At 42.1% G+C, this 16,768-nt stretch overlaps 3 protein-coding genes across 14 annotated transcripts; 1 reads left to right on the top strand and 2 right to left on the bottom strand.

Annotated features, from left to right (window-relative positions):
• Nucleotides 1–450: 450 nt before the first annotated feature.
• On the top strand, nucleotides 451–13,280 carry LOC105288012 (alpha-1,6-mannosyl-glycoprotein 2-beta-N-acetylglucosaminyltransferase). 9 transcript variants are annotated; one of them, XM_011353943.3, is made up of 10 exons: nucleotides 451–1,140; nucleotides 5,762–5,810; nucleotides 7,783–7,812; nucleotides 8,828–8,908; nucleotides 8,966–9,149; nucleotides 9,249–9,662; nucleotides 9,768–10,077; nucleotides 10,471–10,758; nucleotides 11,546–11,796; nucleotides 11,944–13,280. In XM_011353943.3, the coding sequence occupies exons 3-10, from the start codon at nucleotides 7,806–7,808 to the stop codon at nucleotides 12,170–12,172; spliced, it is 1,764 nt and encodes a 587-aa protein (XP_011352245.1). In that variant the 5' UTR covers nucleotides 451–1,140; nucleotides 5,762–5,810; nucleotides 7,783–7,805; the 3' UTR covers nucleotides 12,173–13,280. The 9 variants fall into 9 exon arrangements, with proteins under 9 accessions (XP_011352245.1, XP_011352248.1, XP_011352250.1 ...); XM_011353945.3 differs by lacking the exon at nucleotides 451–1,140 and adding an exon at nucleotides 1,494–5,100; XM_011353944.3 differs by lacking the exon at nucleotides 451–1,140 and adding an exon at nucleotides 1,494–5,126.
• Nucleotides 13,271–14,889, bottom strand: LOC105288013 (protein D2). Its single transcript, XM_011353952.2, has 5 exons — nucleotides 14,629–14,889; nucleotides 14,455–14,564; nucleotides 14,201–14,321; nucleotides 13,654–13,867; nucleotides 13,271–13,550 (listed from the first exon to the last, which is right to left on the bottom strand). The coding sequence occupies exons 1-5, from the start codon at nucleotides 14,666–14,668 to the stop codon at nucleotides 13,412–13,414; spliced, it is 624 nt and encodes a 207-aa protein (XP_011352254.1). The 5' UTR covers nucleotides 14,669–14,889; the 3' UTR covers nucleotides 13,271–13,411.
• Nucleotides 14,890–14,974: 85 nt separating this feature from the next.
• Nucleotides 14,975–16,638, bottom strand: LOC105288015 (protein D2). 4 transcript variants are annotated; one of them, XM_011353954.2, is made up of 3 exons: nucleotides 16,286–16,638; nucleotides 15,545–15,787; nucleotides 14,975–15,462 (listed from the first exon to the last, which is right to left on the bottom strand). In XM_011353954.2, the coding sequence occupies exons 1-3, from the start codon at nucleotides 16,302–16,304 to the stop codon at nucleotides 15,110–15,112; spliced, it is 615 nt and encodes a 204-aa protein (XP_011352256.1). In that variant the 5' UTR covers nucleotides 16,305–16,638; the 3' UTR covers nucleotides 14,975–15,109. The 4 variants fall into 4 exon arrangements, with proteins under 4 accessions (XP_011352256.1, XP_011352257.1, XP_019890024.1 ...); XM_011353955.3 differs by having other exon boundaries at nucleotides 16,324–16,630; XM_020034465.2 differs by having other exon boundaries at nucleotides 16,320–16,629.
• Nucleotides 16,639–16,768: the final 130 nt, after the last annotated feature.

The raw sequence follows: 16,768 nt of genomic DNA, 5'->3' as shown, positions 1-16,768 counted from the left end.
AGAATCGAATACCTGGCAACTTGCTTCACCTCAGCACGTAACAGCTTGCATCGTAAATAGGGATGATACGATAAATTACAAGTTGAATAAATTTAAAAAAAAGGAGAAAAAGAGAAAAAGAGTATCAGAGAGAGATTCATTCTTAACCCGATGACGGTAAAATATCTATTCACTTCGCAACGTGGAATAGGTTTCTTAGATGGCAGCATAGCCACTCGCAACGTGTTATTACACGTTCATGGCACATTTTGTATAATATTGGGTTGACCGGAAAATCGATACCGATTCCTTAGTTTAGAAGAATTAAAATACAATATTTTTCAGAAATCTTTATTCCGATATGCTCGATCACAAGTAAATGCAAACCTACGTACAGGGTGTGATAAATCTTTATATTTTTATTTTACGGTCTTTATTGTTTAATCTTTAATTTCGAGATAATAAATTATATAATAAAGTATTTTGTTAGATTAATTGTAAGATATTCAATAATTCTCTCTTCTGCTCGAATAACCTAGTGTGTGATTATGAAATGGTACAACTACCAAAACAAAATACAGCAGATCAGATAAATAATTTATTATTAGCACCCTCGCAATTTTCCTTACACACAACCCCGTTTCTAAACACTCAAGAGAGGCGACTCCCGTTAGATATACGCTAGCTGACGCGCGTTCAGCCGAACATGGCAACCACCAATCGCTTTTGACCAATCGCGTGACTCGATGCGCGTGGAGGATCGAGCGCGAGAGTGGCAGTGCCTCCCTCCTCCTCTTTACCGTCTGGTACGGAAGCGTAGCGATCGAGGGTGGGTTCGAAAGCGCTCCTCGAGGGACTCGCACCGCGCACGGCTGTAGCTCGCGTGCCGCGTGACGGCCGGTGACGGTCGAGCGGAACGCGCGGGCGTGGGCGCGCGCGCGCGTGTCCGTCCGTGGTGCTATTTTCCGTGAGAGTTTTTTTCACCGCGCGCTCCCTCAGCAGTCGGTGGTGCGTGCATGTGGTCGACGCGACGTTTCGCGTCGTCGGCAGCTCCCTGGATGACGGCCGATGAAACGCCTCCGCCACCGTCGCCGAATCTCCCCGAAAGCTGCGCCCGGGACGGCCTACCGTGCCGGGCGGGCCGAGTGCCGAGCGCGCCGTGTAAGTAACGAAACTGTAACACGACGGAATTAACTCTCGGCAGTTCGACTCTTCCGCGACCGGTCGACGCGCGGTCGTTCCGCCGTCGATCGATTCGCCCGGCAAACGTCGCTGCCCTCCGTTCCGTTTCCGCCTCAATGTTCCTTCCAACAACCGCAGCGACAATCCCCTCGAGGGTTGGTGTGCCATCTACATAGAACATTAAACGCGACGGGATCGTTTCGTGGCATTTGAAATTTCAAATGGTACACTGCATTTTCGCGGACACAACGGAGAAGTAATGGAGGATCGTAAAATTTCAATTCAAGTAAGACTAAGAACGGTGGTTTTAGACGCGATCTTATGACACCAGCAACGCCACGTAATTACGTGCAATTGCATGTTACGCGTCATCTCACCACGATCCGACAATCGAATTGCGAATTTAAACGCCGCGGCCGTGCGCGGAGTGTAATTACAGAACTCGGTGCGTCTCTCCGCTCGATGACGACATTGAGCGTAATAACCGAACGTTCGCCGCGTTTAACGCCCAAGATATATGGGGCATGGATACAGACATCGGTTTATCACTGACGACTCGCAAGTCGCGGCGAGACATGCGCCAGCGTGTCGACCGCCCGCGCCGTTTTGACAGAGATGTGTCGGCCCGTTCGATCGGCCTCGCTCTATAGGTCAATCGGAAGAGTCGATCTGCCGACGCGCGAAAAAGGAAAACGCTGCGAGAGGAAAGACAAACTCGAATATCAGATGTCAATACGCTACGTTAACTACGATATCGTAGCGCGACGTTTGTATATAACTTGGATAGGTGTCGATTGCACCACAATTGGACACGGCCAATAAAATTAGTCAAATTTAACCTAACCCACCCAAACTAAAGGCCGTAAGCGCCGTAAGTCAATCGCAGTTGTTATTGCGTTACGAGAATGCTCGGTTGCGATTGGTCGATTTGCTTACGATTACGACTAACAATAAAACTTTTCTACGTGCAGTGGCCTTGAACAATTAATTTTTGTGTTTGGCTGTGGACAAACGGTACGCTTCCGTATAAATTCATGGTCACGTGACATTTCAGAACATTACAGTCATCTCACCTGCGCTTCAAGTAAACCGATCGCAAAGGTTTCATTAAAATTAAGATAAATTCAGTTTCCGAAATGTTTGTTGCTATATAATAATGCAAAGAAGCGAAGCTCTTGAATAAGTCTTGGGCGATACCGACTCGCTGGTATCAGAAAACTGCTGTTCCGCGAGATAGGACTTTGAAGTTAGATGGGTAAGAACCGGCTGGACACGTTCCAGTCCAACAAGATCAAAGCAAAAAGACTCGATTGCGCAACTCTTCACGCATTCATGACCAATTGATCAACATCGATCGTTTATACCATTTATGATCGGACGTGACAAATTATCATCACCCGCAGAGACAAGCGGATATCGATATTTATGTATTTTATGCAGTTTACTCAACAAGATGGCAAACTCGCTGCACGTGGGATGTTAATAGATGACAGTTGAGTGAGAATTGGTTCATTAACGTCGATTGACACTTTGCGCGCGATGTCATCTTTATTAACATATCTTGCAGTTAAAATTGAATTCTTTTTATAGCACGCGATTTCAAAGACAACGGGGCAATCAAAGTTTTAGGGAACTACTTTACTTCAGTTCGTGAGAAAAGAAAAGATTGACCAACTGGTGCATTGCAGCTTGTTGCAAACGTTCTACAGCAGTTCCGCATCGTGTCGCATCGTTACTATCGACTAACATCGCGACGTTACCGCGGTGATGAGCCGCGTTCCGCTTATCAATAGGCTCGAGAACTCGTTTCACTACGTGATAGTGACGACTCACGACGCGATTTTAATATCGAGACAACAACCAGTAGTTACACCACGCCCATCCAAAATTGCGCGAGACAAATCGTACGTGTATACGCATATAATACGCATTTTCTTCCGTCTTTCCTTAAACAAAGTTTCTTCGAACAGCATTCACAATCTATTACCGTGTACGTAATCATGATTGCCTCTTTGACCGTACATAAATAATCTCACGCAATAGACGTTACGAGACGCGATATTGCAATCGTGTGATTGCATATAATTATAGCGCGCACTTGGATATACTTCGCTGATCATGGATTAGTTTTTATTACTACGAGTTTTTCACGGTCGCCGTGTCCGGCCTTAGCGCGCGTGATTTGGAGACGCAGAGAAAAGAAATAGCCGGAAAATATGGAAGGTAGAGCGTAACGCGCTACGCAGCGAACGACCGTGATATTTTGTTCCTTTCGAGCTTCGACCGTTCTCTCGGCTGTCGTACGCCTGGTATCACCGATACCTGCAATCTCGTTGAGCCGTTAACCGCGGCAGCACGCAGTTTCCGGTCTCGTCCGGCCGATGAAGTTAATGGAGTTAATTATTTGTTTGCGCCGATCTGCCCGTCCGCGTCGTGAGCCCGCTAAGGAAAGGACGCGATACAGGTTCCCGATGCTACAACTTTTATAACGAGTTGCCGTTACCGGTTCGCGGTTTCCTGCGAGATTTTTCTAACGATACGGCAGAGGCTGTTCCGGTGCGGTAGTCTCTAATCGACGATTACACCTTGTATTTAATAACTCATTAATGCTTCTTCGAGTGAAACTTTACTCAGAACTGCGATTCGATATAATCTTTATCTCGTAAAACCTTTTAGAGAACGTGTTGTGACGGAAATGCTTGACTTTAATTCCTTAACTTGTGATTTTTACATTACACGTAAGCATCATGAGACTATACGATGTTACCATACGTGTTATATCACGACCATTCAATTTTTATATTTTATTATCCGATAATCACGCGATACGTGATCGATGATATCGATATCATCGGCCGTGGAAACGAGTGTCAGAAGTTATTAGCCAAGACTCGATTAATATAATGGATTCACGTCGGTTCGTGACAAATGATAATGATTCGTCTGCACGATAATAACTCGGTAAGGACAAATGATTGAAGGAAAAAAAGAAGTGAAGACTGAAGAAGTATCATGGGGTGAAGTTCGTATCACGCGATGTGAATCTATTAGTCTCAACGCGAGGAAAGACATTGGAGATAGCATTTTGTCTAAGGCAGAGATCTTACGTGTCCTCGATAAGAATCGCAAATGCGATTTCGCTACCTGGTGGAATATGCGTATGTGCGTTCATACAACTTTGCAAATGCTTGGAGACTAGGAGGTGTAACGATTTTTCACAATAGCATGCCTTGGATGGGGCAAACGACGGTAAATACGCGGTAAATAGCATTCTTAAACAAATTCTTTGTCCATGTTTTCCTTAGAACGTTCTCTCCGGATCTAAGCAAGAATCGTTAAGAATCGTTAAGAATCGTACACGATGAATCATGGGAGAGCACGTGGAATTTCTTGTTAATCTATATATATATATATTATGAATAATTGTAAAAAGAGATGTGTGCTATACTAGTGAATCGATATGTAAGAACTCCGTGGTAATCCGTGGTAACGAACACACACATACACAGAAACATTATTACATTATAATGCATATACGAATGCATACACAGGTATTTTTTGCGATAGGAGTAGAGACATAATCGGTAGACACATCCACCTATTCCCTGTTGCGTACGTACGCGACTGCTTCGGCGATATGCATACGTATAGTGATTCGATGCATTATTCAGTAGCGGTGGTGGTAACGCCATGCGCGGCGCGATAACAACTATAGCATCTTCTCCGAGAAACACAGAAATAGACGGTACACCCGTCCATCAAAAGCGCTAGAGCGAGGCACGCACCCACGAATGAAAGGATTCAGATTTCCGGCGACCGCCTCCGTTTTGCCTCGATTAGCACGCAACGTCTGATAATTACTATATTGTGCGTACATAATTAATCTGTGTAATTAAAGCGCGAGCTTGACAACTGCTGGAAACCAGCGTGTGAAAAAGTGTAAGAAAAATCGCTATTATACAAAGGTAATCTTGCTTTTCCCTTCATCCTAAAGTCTGCTTAAAATTAAATCGCTCATAAGCGTCCAGTTTAATGTACCGTGTGTGTGCGCGCGCGCATGAGTGATTTTGGACGTTCTCTTCTTCGTTTCCCACGATAATTATCAATGATCAGTGATAAGTGATGAAGCTTGTCACATTATTATCGTAAAATATCGTGAGATAAAAAAACGCTTTTCGCAGGCACTTTCAAGGCACGGTGAAGATTACGATATGGTACTATACAATCAAGTCCATTCATAAATGTATTAATACGTATTATGCAGATAGGACGTTCTCGTGCAAGGGCTGTTATCTAAAGACCATTTAAGCGTAACGATGTCGAATCAATATCGCATGAAACCACCATGTATAGAACTCGTTTTAATTTTACATTCGTCTATATCTTCAATCTTATTGTTCATGTTACTGCTTTTCATTCAAGTACCTATGTACGACCCTGCTATCTCTTGAGAGCTCTGTAAGCACGCTATACAAACTTTTATTGCCTGAAAATCATATTGAAAACTTTTATTCTGTCTATGTCTCTCAAGATATGTGTGTTAGTCATTCTAAAATTAAATTTATATTCAAGATATGACATCCGTGTTTTTTGTTTTCAGATTTCGTAAAGATGAAAAACCAGACGATGCGTCATTTTTGTTCAACGAGGTAATCGTAATAAATAATTGTTTGCAAATCTATCACGCATGCAATACAAGAGATATAGCATCATCTTTCAATAACGTCTGTAATAGTGATAATCTCGTTATGGCAATGTGAATTGAAATCGTTCTTCTTAATTGGATTTCCTTATTTTCTTCTGCTCTTCCTTCTTGCTTTGAAAACGAAAGAAACGGGAAAAGCGTTCATCAAGTGGGAGAAATATAAAACTGAAAATTGCGGATTTAATAGAATAACGATGTATCTGATTTGATCTGATTTGACTTCATCGTATCGAAACTATATGGGAGTTATTCGAGCATATTAAAGTTCTTACGAGAGCATTATCTTCAAATCGAGCAAAAGCGATGTTTGAATTTGCAAGTATATGTAAAAATCACTTGTTACGTGAAAAGCAACTCGATGAACTTATATCGTACAACTAATGTAGCGATTTTAACGAGAGATTCTGGAAACCAATTTTTAAGCTACTCAAAATAAAATAAAAACAATTAAGAGAGACTTTGAACAATGTCCGATATAATTCGAGAAGAAGGTTCGAGTGAACAGATCGAAGAAGTTCAGCGTTCATTGAACGTGTGCCAGGAAGAGCGAACGGATCGAAGATACGTGAGCGGAATTCAACGAGACGATGGTGCACGCTCGAGCGAGAGAGAAGAGACGTCTCGCATGTAACTGATCTTTTTATTATCGTCGCGATAAATATAACGGCTAAAACGGAGAGAGATAGTGCGGAATTTCGCGCGAAAGCTGAAAGCGTACGGACCATCGTGTCATTTCGCTGATTTTTCTCGCACGCGATCTCTTTCTCCTCGTTCCTTTTTTTTTCTATCGATTTCCGCTAGTCAAACATTTATTCTCATGTATCCACGTAATCGAATGCGCTTTTAATCTTCCTCAATGTCATATTCATCGTTGTACGCGAAATTGGTTTTCCTGCTTGATAAATGAATCGATTGAGAGGAATATTACCTACGTGGTTTATATTTCAATGAAGAAAAGATCATGATCTCTTGTATTTTATGAAATTTATCGCTTTATTTAAAGGCAATTTAAATTCACACTGGTTCATGCTGGTTTCCGTCATGGTATCGGACATTGTCAATTCAGTACGGATAAATTTTGTGATTTATTATCACGAAACGAGCATAATTACGAAAGTTACGGGAGTACGATTCGAGATAATAGAAACGCGTACACTGGATTTACGTTCGCGTATTACATAATCGAGATAATACATATTGGAGTCCTTCCTGTCTTCTAATGATTGATAGAAACTTTAAAAGCTAACTTTGAAAAGATCTGCAAATTTTATATTTGCTTAATTGATGATTGAAGATACAGTGGCGTGTCCAGCTCTTCTTGCCGATAATGATGATTTGATATTCAAGGAAAGACATAGTATTCCTCTTGGCGTTGAACACCTGAGCGACAGGAAAGACTCGGCGTATTCAGCATTAAGTTACTTTGATACCACTATCGCACGAAAGGTTAAATGTGATGGCCTTGGATTTAGCACTGACGCATTATCATAGGCATTCCACTACGGAAGCTACGGAAGCTTCGTGTTTATCTTGAACAAGTTACAATACCGTTTAACATTCTCGTTGCCTTAGACTCACCTTGTGTATGCGCGCATGTAACACTCGCGGCGGTGACAGCTCGATATACATAAGCGCATATCACATAGCTAGTAGCATCTCTTATCTCTTATCATCTGTTATCAACGTTCTCATCGTGATAATGCATTTCGATGCTTTCCAATTGTAAGCTCCAGTTTTACAGAGCTTTTCTCTCTCTCTCTCTCTCTCTCTCTCTCACGTGGCGTTAATAGAAAATCCACGTTAACAGATAACAGATCGTGCACCAGCTATCACGATGAGAACACAAGTTTTAACGTAATTCCGCAAGTTTCTCGATAGGATTCGCTAACGTTCGTTCCATGTGGATTTTGTTTCAGGACGATCTCCTAGGAATGACACTATGAAAGGTGAGTCGAAAAATAGCCCGAGGCCTGATTTAGCTGGAACAAATTTCTAAACGGCATTATGTAAAGGCGTTTCGAAACGATGCGCTCGCTACGAGGAATATTTACCGTGTTACACGCATCCCATCGTGTATCATCATGTAATATATGTCATAACTATGTCATGATGTTACAGTTAGCAATGCACGGTATGTTACATAAAATTCATTATGTAAACGCGACGCGTTTGCATATTTGTCGAACGGCAGCGCGATCCGTACGTTACTCGTATAATATAATTTTCATATCATACGCACGTACGCATAACGCGCGTAAATGACCGGACTCCAGGCGATCCGATCGTTTGCCAAGTATTCGGCGAATGTAAACGTGCCGTACATTTGCGTGACGAATATCATCATGCAGCGTTGTCCGGGCATACGCGTAAAACATTGTCATGCCGACATCGTTGTCGCGATACCTCTTGGCTCGATGATATTTATCGAGCGGATGCCTCGTGTCGAAACGTTGATCGCATCATTGCCATTTTTGCGCAATTTTATTAGGTATACCTATATCACGTTATTATGTATATATGACTGCATGTTCATTGTGTTTCAAGGGTACACTTTACCTATCATATTCTAAGAAAAAATATAATAAATTGTTTTCAGTAGATTTTGTAAAAGTAAAAAAGTAAATATCGAAAAATCATATATTCCACATATAATTATTTTTATAATTATTTTCACATGTAAATACAACAATAATAGTAATGTTAAAACTAGTATTATAATTAAAAAACTAATATCCTTGTGTAAAAGACGATCCCATTAAAATTTTAATGAGAGAAGCTTCGTCGGTGAATAGTTTTATATGCATGTTGCATCACATTTTTTTGTTTTACAATCCAGTTCTGAGATAAGAACGGCATTAAACGACTACACGAAGCGATGAAGGAGAACTTGTTATTCATTTCGTTGTCATATATACGTGTTTACGCCTTCATCGTTATCTATTTAATTGGCCGTGTGCGCAGGAAAAGCTCACGACTCGACTACACAAGGTTTTGCGAAGCAGTATCCCGGCTGTACATTATATACCAGAAAAAAGTCGGGAGGTAAGCTAATGCATTCCTTTTACAATTTAACAATCTCAAGGTTATTTTGATGTTTAGGAACGGCGATTGCCGGAGGGTCAAGGTCAGGTCGCGGAATTCTAGTGAGGACCCTCGTGTTCGTCTTCCTGGCTACGTTCCTCTGGCTTCAGCTTCACGTAATTAGTTTAACAAGTCGAGATGATTCCGGACAATCGTCATCCAACGAAACTCTGTTTTCCCTCGTGCCTCAAGAGTTGCACAGGTAAATGTGTTTATTAATGATATTATCAATTCACGGATAATTTGGATCATCTGTGTATTATAAGATAACGTGTGAAAATGATACATCTCATGTTTCAAGATTCTTGAAAGAGGGCCGCAATGCATCTACGAACGGCAGTTCGGGTGTGCTCACAGAATTGGAGATGGCAGAAATCCGGCATAAAATCGAGAGGGCAAATGCCGAACAGAGAGTGTTCAACGAGGAGGCGTTCGGGCCATTGGCCAGCGACGCTCCGATTATCGTCGTCCAAGTGCACACGCGACTCACTTATCTCCGGCACCTTATCGTGTCACTGGCACAAGCTAAGGACATCGAGCAGGCCCTTCTCGTATTCAGCCATGATATCTGGCATCCCGATATCAATTACCTCGTGCAGAGCGTCGATTTTTCTCGGGTTATGCAAATCTTTTATCCGCACAGCATACAAACCCACCCTCGAACGTTTCCCGGAGAGGGAGCCAACGATTGTCCACGAAATATTCGGAAGGAACAGTAAGATAACTTAAATAATTAAGCAATTTCTTATTCGTCTTTGTCAAATCTATCAAATGTGAGCAATTGTTAAATCCATCTTTTTCTCTGTTCTTTTTGTAAAAGGGCTTTAAATCTAAAGTGCACCAACGCCAAGCATCCGGATTTATACGGCCACTACAGGGAAGCTAAATTTACACAGACCAAGCATCACTGGTGGTGGAAAGCGAACAGAGTGTTTGATCAATTGTTAGTAACGAGGAATCACACCGGAATGGTGCTCTTCCTCGAGGAGGATCACTACGTCGCCGAAGACTTTTTACACGTGCTCAGACTCATGGAGCGCACTTGCAAGCTCAGTTGCGAGAGATGCAACGTTCTGTCGTTGGGTACATATTTAAAGACGTACAACTATTTTACGGATTTTAGTCGTAAGGTGAGAACTTTTTTTCATATCTAGGCAAACACATCTTTAATTTTGCTTTGCGTGATGTTCCAAAATGCACAAAAATATTAATACGAACACGGATACACGTGAAAAATGAGAGAACGCATATACAGGGCATATCGTCGCATCGACAATGCGCAAAAGATCAACGTTTCTTTTTCTCTTGCTTGTGCTTGAGTAGCGTAACGTTAATAATACGCCGCGTATCAAGCGCGACACGTATCTTTCTCTCTCCTCTCTCTCTGACCGATTTGTCACGCAGAGATAGAAATATCGAGTTGTCGCATCGTTGCACGTTTACGACGAAGCGTACATTCGACGTATCGTATGTTCACCATTAGTATGTCTGTGTCGATGTTTCACGCACGCCCGATCCGTTAGTTCCTCGGCGTCGATAGCGCGCTGCAAAGGGAGCTGCTGCGTGGACTGAAGCGGCAGGATGTACAGGCGATGACGCAGAGGCAACATATCGGCAACGGGGTTGGTCGCATCGTCACCGTCCCCGGCGCTGGCGACGGCGTTAACGCCGGTAACGGCATCGGTAACAGAAGTGGCAGCGCTATCGGTAGCGGTGTGTCAGTCGCCGCCTCTCGGAACGCGAACACGATGCAAGCGGCGCCCGGGTGGGCCTTCCAACTTCTGCCCAGTCTCTACAATCACTATCAGAAGGTTCTCGAGACCCATCCCCGTTCGAGTAGCGGCAACAATATACTTTGATACCTTTCTATTTGCCTCTTGCCTCGCTCAATTCTTCTGTTTTGTTTTTCTCTTTTGCTTCGCCTCTCCCCGTGCCTCTTCACCCTCTCCCTCGATGGATATCATGCACCGCATAATTCTGCACGGCTTCCGCGATTCGCATCGATTCAGCCAGCAACGAAACCCCGTGTGATCGATCTTGGCTTGACGTTGAATAGGGGATCGAGAGAGCGTTCTCTTTGCTCCATAGAGATTTCCGTAAAGGGAGAGCCAAATCATACGGCCCTATCGTACCGATTCAACGTTCAACATTAGCACATTCTTACATCTATGTTAGACACATTAAATGGAATTCCTCTGTAGACAATTTCCATTCCCTCGAGGCCTCGGAGGCGGTAGTGCATGCTTCGAGCATCTATTACAGTCATGCGATGCAAAGTGACAGTGCAATTGACCGATTATTGTCGTATGAAGGATTGAAGCACTGTTTGCACGCATGACTGAAGCTGTCAGCTGCGAAGATTCGTAGATGAATAACAGTCCTGAATTGAATACCGACGGAACGTTACGTTAAACCGAGGAATGTTGTGCCTGAAATTCTTTGAAACCTTGTCTCAACCGATCGCTTTAGTTGCAGACACGTAGATACGTCGTAGTCTTGCCCATCCTTCAGTAGATCTTACTTATTCAGTGATAAAAGAGTCATGAAATGATGATGTGCGAGACCGACGAGTGATGCTTCTCTCTTCTGTCGAGACAGGCGGAAGTAACACCGTGGATATCCAGCAAGCATAACATGGGCATGGCGTTTAATCGCGTCACATGGAACAAGCTGCGGAAATGCGCGGCGCAATTCTGCTCGTACGACGATTACAACTGGGACTGGAGTCTGCAGTATATCGCGCAGACCTGCTTGCCGCCTAGTCGAGGCGCAGGGATCGCACCTCGCGTCGAGTCTGGATTAATCACGATGACGATGAGAGCTCCGAGAGTCTTCCATATCGGAGAATGGTGAGGGAAACTCTTTGAAATTCTTTCCTTCCGTATTTCACAAATAATCTTCCTTTACCTTTACCTTTATTTGATGCATGTTATTTACATAATCATGACGCAATTGCATGATAATCATAAATTAAATAATCATAATTATATCCACAGTGGGGTGCATCATAAGAAGAACAACTGTGAATCAACGGCGGTGATAGCAAAGGTCCAAAACGTCTTGAAAGCAGCACACAATCATTTGTTTCCTTCGCAATTAACGTTAACGGTTGCCGGAGTGGCAAAGAAAACCAAACTTCGGAAGGGCAACGGCGGCTGGGGAGATGTTCGAGATCATCAACTTTGCTGGAACATGACTGTATATCCAGATTTGGTCCTGCCTTAAAAACTGCAAATCTCACAAATCTCACAAATCTCACAAATCTCACAAATCGTACGATTGAATCGCTGATTACTAAGCGCGATTATGAAACATTCACCATAGGCAATGTTTAACGAACGTAATGCAACAAGGACTATCGAGGAATCTCCGTTATTTTATAAATCGGTTTCGCACTGCGCGTTATCATCGCTGCCAACTGTGATCGTAAAATGAGGATTGTTAGGCCGCTGTCACTGCCGCGAACGAGAATTTCTTTCAATAGGAGTAATCATAGACGTTTCGGCGTGATAAGGATAAAAGCAGCAAGATTGACTAATGAGCTCTCAAATCGATGCTGAAAAAGATGCAGTATTTACGGTATTTAATTTGTCGATTCGTTGAATTTCGTGTCCATCGTGATTTACGCAAGACGCATGATGAAAATGCAAGAAGCTGCTTGCTATACAATAAATTGACAAAGAATACATTTTGTGTAAATGAACACGCATTCGATCAACTCAACACTGCGTTAAAAGTAGTACAACAAAACGATTGATGATGAGATGTCATTTCTTCAAGGGACGTTACTTTGTTTCAAAGCAATGTTACTAGAAGAATGAGTAATCTTGTAGGCTATGTGCACGAAGAGTATTTGATCTAAGGCTTAAATGATATATTATTAATATTATAAGGGCCTATGACAAAACTGAGTCGTTCAAAACGTTATCTTATGTATATTGTCTTTCTTAAAGACAACACAGAGAGAGAGAGAGGAAGGCATTGTACCTTCTCCAACTTTACGATGGAATTAACATTTCTGCTTCCCGACTAGTTGCTATCTACTATTTTTGAGATCTAATGCTCAGTGGCGTTAATCAGCATCGTGATCGCGAGATACGCTCATCATATTCTAGTCAATGTGTATAATGTCACACTGAAGCCGCAGGTATTTAATAATCGATTGTAGAATATAAGCTCGTAAGAATTAAGGATTTACACTTACCGCTAGTGATACTCACAGGCGCTGTAACATCGTGTAACGACCTCGGGGATACGAACGTAATGAATGTCATGTACCTTTTATATTTATAACAGTAACAAAAAACCAACGAATAAATAGAATTCGTTAAAATGACTCTATTTATAACTTTTTTTTTGTTAATGAATTTCCACACCTGGAAATATCGAACAAAGATAGATATTATATAAATCCACACGTACTCGTTGTTACGTTACTTGTGCTCGTCAGACCTCGAGAGTCGACTAAAGATTCAAATGCTTGTGATAAGCAGGCACGTTATCATCGTATTCCGCCACCATAAAATTACCGGCGATTGGACCTTCCAAGTTATATTTTTCTGCAAACTTCTTTATGGAGAATCTTTTCCGCTGACTTCCATCCCTGTGATTAGACAAAGAAAAAGAGCATAATTAAATATCAAACCGCATAATAATGTAATAGAAATCGTAATAGAGATTACATCATCAATGTATTCGTCACTCACCAAGTACTCAATCTTCTTTCATCGAACGTAATAGCGCCTTGATTTTGTTTATAGATGAGAAACACGTAGCGGTGCTTTCCCGTATTTTTCGGTGGGGCAGGACCGACGTATTCCGCCAAAATTTCACCTTTAGCCACATTTTCCTCCGGTATATTTCCCACGAGCCAATGTCGAAATTCTCGATTATATCCACCCCTCCTCGGTACATCAGGATCTACACGTATTATAAAATGTATTTTACATTTATTTGTTTCTTGTCAACTAGTCAATAGGATAATTTTTACATTTTGTTATAAAATCCATATTTGAACATTGACATTATATAATTTAAATTTCGACTTGACACTTAAATCTGCTTATTGTGCAAATAGTCGCAATGAAATGGAGAGAGAGAAAGAGAGAAAACCGGTTCCGGTGAAAGTTGAACTTGTCGAGGATAGCACGTCTTTACGTGCGTTCGATTAACTCGTGATTTGCATAGTGGGACCATCACAGCGAAAAAACATCCTTATGAATGTTTTCAAAATTGTCAAATTTTAAGGCTTACCCGTCATAACGAGCGTATACAAAACTCCGCCCTCGTGTTTATAATGTATCTCGGGTATCTCATGGGTTTCAGTTGGCGTCAACTCGGTTCCCAAATCGACTACTTTATCACCGTATTTTACCTACAAAATAGAAAATTATTTATACACGTACACTGTACAGTATCATATAACACATACATTTAAATCGTAACTTGAATCTAATATTAAATGCTCGTGTTTTCAGCAGTTTTATACATTCTCATTTCATACATACCTCAATTTTCTCGATTGGTGCTTTGTCTATGATATCGGGCTCGATTTTCGCTTTCTTAAATTCCGACTGCACATCACCCAACGAGAAAGCAACCATAGAGAGAAGGATTCCTTCACAAGATAATTATTATTATATAGCCGATATCAGAATTATCATAAGAAACAAATAACGAACCTGATATTAAATACTTCATCCTTGCTGATATTGCTTCCATCAAGTTGCAAGATTATACTGAAATTTGTGGGAGATGAAGTGTTTTATTGCCGAGTATATCCCCACTAGCTTGCTTGTGCAAGGCCGGTCTTGCCGAGCCTTTCCAATATCCTATATACCTATTACTAACATATAGCAGACAAACGGTCTGTAAGTTTCCTGTGAAGAATGATTACGTTGTAAATTTCTGACATCAATTTTCAATTGTTTTGCTTGATATTGTAATCATCGGATTTCTTTTCGTTCATTTCACAGGTTAATTAGACAATAGTAAAACAAAATGAATTAAGACACAAAGAACGTAACATAGTTTGAAAATCTGTTTATTTTATAGAGAAATACAAGTGTTTCACATGGTAAAGAACACCGGAACTGAGACTTAATTCTAAAGCTGTAAAATATATGCATCATCGCATCGTGTTACAAAATATACTGTATAAATTTAATTTCCAAGCTGTTTATACAGTATTGGTACGTAATCGTCGTACTCTGCCTGAAACATGTTAGCAGCGATCGGATCGCCGAGCTTATATTTCGCAGCAAAGTTCTTAATGGAAAATTTGCCGCGGTTGTCACCACTGCGATTAGTCAGACGCTTTTCAGTGAAGGTGAGCTTGTTATTTTGTTTGTACAACAGGAATACGTATCGATGCAGGCCTGTACCCTGCGGTGGTCCAGAACCAACGTACTCGGAGAGAACCTCTCCCTTGGACACATCTGATCCAGGAATATTGCCGACCAACCAATGATGCCATTCCCGAAATTTCGGATTTTCTCTACTCGGAGCATCAGGATCTGTTTAAAAATAAAATATGTTCCTGTTCCGTTCGTTCTTGGACATTTCCAATCGTACGCTTGCACAGCGACAAATACTTACCAGTCATACACAAAGTGTAAAGTGCATTTGCCTCGGCATCCCACTGAACAGTGGGTTGGTCCTTGACCAGAGTCGGAGTGAGCACTTTGCCAATCTCAACCTTTATGTTATTGGGATAGCTCACATTCAGCAGAGCTGAAGGTGCCTTCTCTATCACGTCTGGAACAACTCCGTGAGTTTCCAGTGCCTGAGCCATGGATGACAGTAGACGGGATCCTACCTGTGATACCGTGGCCGAAACTCCTGCGAACAAATTATTGCGTTTATCATTTTGTCAAAACCTTTACCAAATGAATAAGTAAGCAAACGATGGTCAAAAATCTGATAACGAAAGAATTTCTCTTCCAAATGATCAAAGTATCAATATCATGGGCAATTGATATTCAATGAAACAAAGTACGTATGCACTAGAAAACTAGCGAGACTCGGTTTGCCCGCAGAGCGGAGTGAACGTAGGACGAGAAGAAATTCAGACAGAGGACCGCTTCACGCCGAAATGAAAGTCTCCATGTTTGATACCCAGACAGAGAATCACGACGAGCACCGCGATTCCGTGACGCAGCAACATTCTGGCGGAGAAACGACGACACGGCTCGACGGTTCGCGAGCGAGTGACGGCCGACGGGCGACGGGTTTCGGCGAGCTCTTTCGTAACTCGGATTCAATCGGACCGTAAAATTGCGGCGTACGATTACGGTGGTAATCAAAGTAACGGGAATAGGTACTGGAATTTGCTATTACTTGCGGCGAGAATGGACATGTTGATAGTGCGTACTTGCCGGAATGCGCTATTGCGCTGGAACCGCTTGCCCCTCTCGCTTCGCGCGGCCGATAACAGCAATCGGTACAGCCCGTATCAGCGAATGGATGGCCCGGTGACTTTCCGATCGTGTTGACGTGACTCGGCGAAACGATTCACGTAACGTCGATAATACACGCGAACGACGGCGCAAGGGTCAACGTGAAACTATGCTTTGCCGGCGATACGTTCATCACCATAAACGCAACGGTTGAACGTTTTGAAAAATGCGCTTCTCGATTGTCGAATGCATAAACTAACTCATCATAACCGCCGTATAGTTATCATTCCAAATAGTGTTCTTTTTCGCTTCTTTCAACGCCAAATCATTTGGCAAATACGCCTGTAATGTTTTTAGAGTTTGGGAAATAATAATTGCATCTCCGAATAAAGTTTCACGTCATCAACCAGACTTCAAGCCAAAA

The sequence above is a fragment of the Ooceraea biroi genome, chromosome 7 (genome assembly GCF_003672135.1).
Source record: "Ooceraea biroi isolate clonal line C1 chromosome 7, Obir_v5.4, whole genome shotgun sequence".
NCBI classification, from domain to species: Eukaryota; Metazoa; Arthropoda; class Insecta; order Hymenoptera; family Formicidae; genus Ooceraea; species Ooceraea biroi.
This window is presented reverse-complemented; position numbering and strand designations above follow the sequence as displayed.

Coding starts and splice junctions, on each gene's coding strand:
- LOC105288012 (XM_011353946.3), top strand. Junction 10,759..11,545: donor TCTACAATCACTATCAGAAG/GTTCTCGAGACC, acceptor CTGTCGAGACAG/GCGGAAGTAACACCGTGGAT. Junction 11,797..11,943: donor GTCTTCCATATCGGAGAATG/GTGAGGGAAACT, acceptor TTATATCCACAG/TGGGGTGCATCATAAGAAGA.
- LOC105288015 (XM_011353953.3), bottom strand. CDS start 16,112: ATGTTGCTGCGTCACGGAATCGCGGTGCTCGTCGTGATTCTCTGTCTG. Junction 15,788..16,063: donor CGTCGTGATTCTCTGTCTGG/GTATCAAACATG, acceptor ATTTGTTCGCAG/GAGTTTCGGCCACGGTATCA. Junction 15,463..15,544: donor TTACACTTTGTGTATGACTG/GTAAGTATTTGT, acceptor ATTTTTAAACAG/ATCCTGATGCTCCGAGTAGA.
- LOC105288013 (XM_011353952.2), bottom strand. CDS start 14,668: ATGGAAGCAATATCAGCAAGGATGAAGTATTTAATATCAG. Junction 13,868..14,200: donor GTATACGCTCGTTATGACGG/GTAAGCCTTAAA, acceptor TAATACGTGTAG/ATCCTGATGTACCGAGGAGG. Junction 13,551..13,653: donor GAAAGAAGATTGAGTACTTG/GTGAGTGACGAA, acceptor GTCTAATCACAG/GGATGGAAGTCAGCGGAAAA.